General features: G+C 32.7%; 1 protein-coding gene across 1 annotated transcript in view; it reads right to left on the minus strand.

Moving 5' to 3' along the window:
- Nucleotides 1–967: 967 nt before the first annotated feature.
- LOC106468034 (sodium channel protein 60E-like) overlaps nucleotides 968–5,552 on the minus strand; it is a 38,905-nt gene continuing 34,320 nt past the window's right edge. Inside the window, exons 19-22 of the mRNA XM_022396339.1 lie at nucleotides 4,928–5,119; nucleotides 4,033–4,187; nucleotides 3,574–3,800; nucleotides 968–2,437 (exon numbers count right to left, since the gene is read on the minus strand). Coding sequence (XP_022252047.1) covers nucleotides 1,488–2,437; nucleotides 3,574–3,800; nucleotides 4,033–4,187; nucleotides 4,928–5,119 — 1,524 coding nt within the window. The 3' untranslated portion in view covers nucleotides 968–1,487. The remainder of the gene's footprint in view (nucleotides 2,438–3,573; nucleotides 3,801–4,032; nucleotides 4,188–4,927; nucleotides 5,120–5,552) is intronic.

A 5,552-nucleotide genomic window follows, 5' to 3' on the forward strand; every position in this document is an offset into this window, starting at 1 on the left:
ACTGAGGGTTGGTTTTTACAGATAAAGGACCAACAGAAAGGGTGTTGTAACTGTATACACTGAGAACTGGTTTTTACAGATAAAGGACCAACAGAAAGTAATGTTTTTAAATTACTTGACACAATAATATTATCTTTGATAATCAATCAAGGGTGATGTTTTAATCTCTTCAGAGGGTTGGTGACTGGGTTCTCACCGACTTTCCTGATCCAAAGTTCTCATCTCTAATGCCATGGATTTAATCGAATCTGTCTGCCTCTCACTCGTCTTCCTTTTATATTTTACCCATCATAATCTCTGCCTACCTGTCCTCCAAGTAGCATATCTTCCACTTCTTATATGTGTGGGTACTATCATGATTTTCAACAATTTTTGTTTACTGAAAAAAGCAAAGTAATTTTGGTTAAAAAGTTCTACTTAACTCTAAGAAAACTGATGTTTAAACATACCCCTAATCTTATTCCTCTCAAGCACAGACAACATACTGTGTTTCTTTAGGTGTAAGAAATAAGATTATAAACTATAATTGTATACTGACATTAAAAAATAACAATTCTAGTAGTTATTAACCCCACATCTATCCAAGGAAGTGAAATATTGTGCATTATAAATGCCTTATAAATCAGTTCAAACATAATTGTATAGAGGGTGTTTTGGTAGGTAATTACTTTTAATAAAATATTTTAAATTGTAATCATAAGTAAAGATGAAACTAAAAAAGAAAGTAATTTATTACATGTTGGAACCTCGTTGTTAAGGTTCTCATTACTAAGTGTGAGATCAAATGAAAGAATAGTGTAGGGGAAGTAAATATGGTACTGTAGAAACTTCCTCTGGTTGTGCAGTTTGGAGGAACTGGTGTGGTTTGTATAAACCCACAAATAAAGACTTGTTGTATGAAATTGCTTTGATTCATTAAATTTTTTTAATAGAAACACTTATAAAATCAATATGCTGACAACAACAAAACAAAATTTGGTAAGAATGGTAGTTGTTACAATAAAACAACCAGAAAAATAGGCTTATGACAAAAATATTACACATGTGCAATTTAACTGAAGATATTAATGATTATACAAACTTAACCATTTTTGTACAGGTGATTAATATTTATGAATCTTTGACATGATGAGCATGCACTTGGTTACCATAACTTACCATCAAGCTGTTAAAAATGTTTGGGCAATACTTGAATAATAAGGCATAAATTTTGTACTTCTTTATCTATTGTGAGGATGTGTTGTTTCTTTCAAAAATATTTTAACAACAGTTCAATAACTATACATCTTTAAAATAAGGAACAACACGACTGAGCAAAATGACTCATTAAGCAAAATTTGTTGTTTTTATTTCTTGTGCATTTTGATAATGATGCTAAAAATACAAAATTTCTATTGTCAACAGAAGCAATTCCTTAACTAACTGTGTGTTTGTAATCATGTTAAGTTTAATCTTTCCTGATGATTGGAAGAATACATGCAGACTGATTATTTTTTTAAACGAGAATGTCTGAAAGCTCTCTGAATCACACGGGCAGCATTTTCTCTTTTCTTCATTTCCAAGGTGCTGGTGACAATCTCTACCTTCCTACGAGTTGGAAAAGTCTTCTGGAACCAGTGCTGATCCAGCTGCCTCTGTAACTTTCGGAACTCCTCTGTGTCATCCACGTGTCCCAACACTAACTTGGTGAGAGCGTGGAGCACATCTAGACAGTGGACCTTATTTTCCCGAGAAACGGGCAAATCCATAGCAACCAATGCTGGTCTGTTTGGTCTAGGAATACCCAATGGAGGACCCAGATTTGCAACAAAGTCCAACACTTGATCCAGTTGAATAAACTGGGTAGCCCGAGGGTCGTAACGTGCCCAGCAAACGTAAAACATCTCAACGTCCTCTTCCGTAATTCCTACTTCTTGTTCCTGAGTTGCCTGATTTAAGTTCTCCAACAGGACAGCAATGTACATGTTAATAACAATCATAAAGCTAATGATTATGTAACTCACCAGGTACATCACGGCCACCAAGGGGTATCCACAGTTCCCATTTGGAAGGTTTTTGTAGTTCATATCACAGTCGGGTGGCTCAACCATCAAACCATGGAGAACGTCGTTCCAGCCTGCCGAAGTAGTAAGTCTCAACAGCAGCAACATGCTTTTAGCAAATGTTTCAAAGTTCACATACTCCGTCAGAGCACCACCCTTCTTTACGTGGCTGAACAGGGACATCCCAATGATTGCATAAATAAACATTATGAGTAATAACAAAGCACCAATGTTGACTAAAGCAGGCAATGAAATAACAAGGGCAAAAAGAAGTTTACGAATTCCATCTGCAGCTTTGATTAGCCGTAATACACGACCAATCCTAAAGAGCCTGATGACTCTCAAAAGGGTGGGACTGAAACCTAACGAATCCAAAGCTTCTTCAAAAATTACACCTATAAGAAAAATTGAAGTGCAGAATTATAATTTCTATGTCTTGCATTTAAATTGCTCAAACTACATTGGAATAAACAGAATACTTAAAGTAACATATTACAACAGAAACTACAATATTTGTAGTTATACAAATTTCACCTGATTACTCAACAGAATGCAGGGTTCTAGATATTTATTTAATATTGAAGCAAACTACAGAAGACAAAACTTGGGAAAAAGCACTATGGAGATTAGTATCGGTGGTGTCATTAAGTTAGATGTACATAATGTATGTAAAAGTTTGTCAGAAATGTTACTGAATATTCTAGGCATTATTTCCAAGTTTAATTTGGATAAAACCTCAATTTTAGTCCTGAAAAGTATTATGAATAATATATTTTTATGATTTTCTGTTAAATGTAAGAATAACGTGTATCGTTAGAATATTTTATGCCACTAAACTAGGCACATTTCTATTAAAAAATCAGTATTGGAAACCATTCCTATAAAGTTTGGTGAACTTCCAGTACAGAGAGATCTAAATTCTGAAATAAAGTCAAGAGTTTGTTGTTAGGCAAAAACAATCCAACCGTTTCATTGTGGATTAGCTTGTTGTAATTTCCTGTCATACTTTTCAACAGCACCATAACTCTCCACAAGTCTCTCTTTTTTTTTTAAGATTTCCTCTCTGACATTAAGACCCCCAGTGGTTCTGTAGTTAAGTTTTTGGACTGATGATGCTAAAAACTAGGTTTCGATACCTGTGGCGGGCATAGTACATATAGCCCATTGGGTATCAAAGAAAGGAGTTGATTGTTATAACTTACACAACTTTTATTCAACACAAAAAGATAGATAAACATAATACCTCATAAGTTAGTTAACCAAATGTTATGAAATTAGTTTTTATAAAACAGATGCCTATCATTTATGATTAAAAAATAAAGTTTCTAAACAGATTGAGAAACATAATCATGTTAGTGTTTGCTCTGGACAGTGCCAGGCTGGAAAAAAATAAAAAATTCATAACATTTACTTTTCTCTTGTTTAAATAAGTTGAGTGTCAGTCACAATTAACTGGAGTACTAAGTGCCATCATTCAAAATAATGTGGAAAGTTGTGAAACTTATAGTTCATTACCAAAAATCGTACTTACCAATAACAGATGTTAGTGCAATAAAAAAATCAAACACATTCCATGATACGGTAAAGTAATGTCTTCCAAGGCCGAGAATTTTTATAATTCCTTCTAAAGTGAAGGTGGCAGTAAATAAGATATTAAGTCCCCACAAGACTAATGTCATTGTATGTGACTGCTGGTAGTGCTCGAAAGCCATAGCTGTCATGTTCAGTAAAATTAGAAGAAACACAAGCAGCTCAAACCTGCAAAGAAAAGAACTTTATTTTTCTTTTAAAAAGAAACATTATCAAAAATAACTATCACTAATAATAATAAGACTTTTAATACTATTACAGCACATCAACATTGCTATATTCACCAAGTGAATAACATCAGGCCAGTGTAAGATGTGACTTGAGGGTGAAGGACGATGATTATTTAAAAAACAAAATCCAGAAATAATCGATCTTTTGTCAATAATTATTTGAAACTCACCTACGGCTCATAGAAATATCGTAACAATAAGCCAACAGCTGCCTTTGTGGTCTCTGAATGATTCGTTGAGGCTTCTTACGCCCAAGCTTTTTCATTGCCGTGTAATAAGTACGTTGGTTCTCTGTTAAGAACATTTCCAAAACACCAGTTTCATACTGTGTAAAAAGAATGTAAGAGGTAAAAAAAAAAGTTATCACCTGAAAACTTAATTTAAAAAAGACTATTTTCTACTTTACCCTGTCAAACTTCTCAGTACACAATTAAAAAATTATGTCAAGGTTTTAAAAACTTCACAAATTTAAACTTTTATAATTTACAAATCTTTTCTACTTCTCCATTAATAGATGTTAGTGCCTTGAGCAAAGATTAAACAAGACTCCAACAATTATAAACAAATATATTTTAGGATTTGTATTAGCCTCAAGTTTTGAAGATTTTATGCTAATATTCTGAAAATGTAATTTTCAATTTGAACATATTATACTGGAACAATATTATATGAAACAAAAATATACATGACAGAATAAAGACATGATGGTATGTTAACCTGAAACAAACAAATCCCACAGAGTAAAGATGTTGGCCTGTACACATCTGACAGAGTGAAAACATGTTGGCATAGGAAACAGAAACACATCCAATAAAGTAAAGACATTTTGGCTTTGGAAACATCTGACAGAATAAAGACATGTTGGCCTGTGAAACAGAAACATATCCAACAGAGTAAAGACATGTTGGTCTGTGAAACAATCGACCCACTATTATTTTGAACATGTTAAGTTTGATCTTTAATTATATGTTTTTAAGTGTAAAACTTAAGACATAACATGAAACTAATGTCAGAAAATTAATTTTAAGAATGAGACATTAACAGGTATTTGAGTAATCTAATTACCTTCTTTTTTAGCAGATTAAAATTGTCAATGATGACTCCTATAAAAAGGTTGAGTGTAAAGAAAGAACCACACACAATGAAGATGACAAAGTAAAGACATGCTGGTATGTTGGCCTCATGATAGGGCTGATTACCTATTGAAGTTGTGTCCATAGCATACGTCATAACTTCCATCCAGCCTTCAAAGGTAGCCTGCACAAATACACAACTATTACTAAAGTGTAGAAAGAGATATTTAATGAAATTATGAATATTAATCATCATTATACTTTCTTCTGTTATCACAGCTGTTTATAACGCAACTTTTAAACGTTTGCGTATTAAATCAAAAAATATTCTATCTTCTAAACTTCACACTGTGTGAGCTATTAATATGGTAAAAGTAAAATGAGATTATATTGTGTTTATACGTATTCAAATATGTATAAATGCCTTCCATCTACACAGAATAAGCTCTTATAACCTTGTTTGAAGATGTTTTAATTCAGTAATACAGTACATTTGCTGTCACGAGAATATATTGTGTTTATACGTATTCAAATATGTATAAATGCCTTCCATCTACACAGAATAAGCTCTTATAACCTTGTTTGAAGATGTTTTAATTCAGTAATACAGTACATTT

Source organism: Limulus polyphemus, unplaced genomic scaffold, assembly GCF_000517525.1.
Source record: "Limulus polyphemus unplaced genomic scaffold, Limulus_polyphemus-2.1.2 Scaffold2844, whole genome shotgun sequence".
NCBI lineage: Eukaryota > Metazoa > Arthropoda > Merostomata > Xiphosura > Limulidae > Limulus > Limulus polyphemus.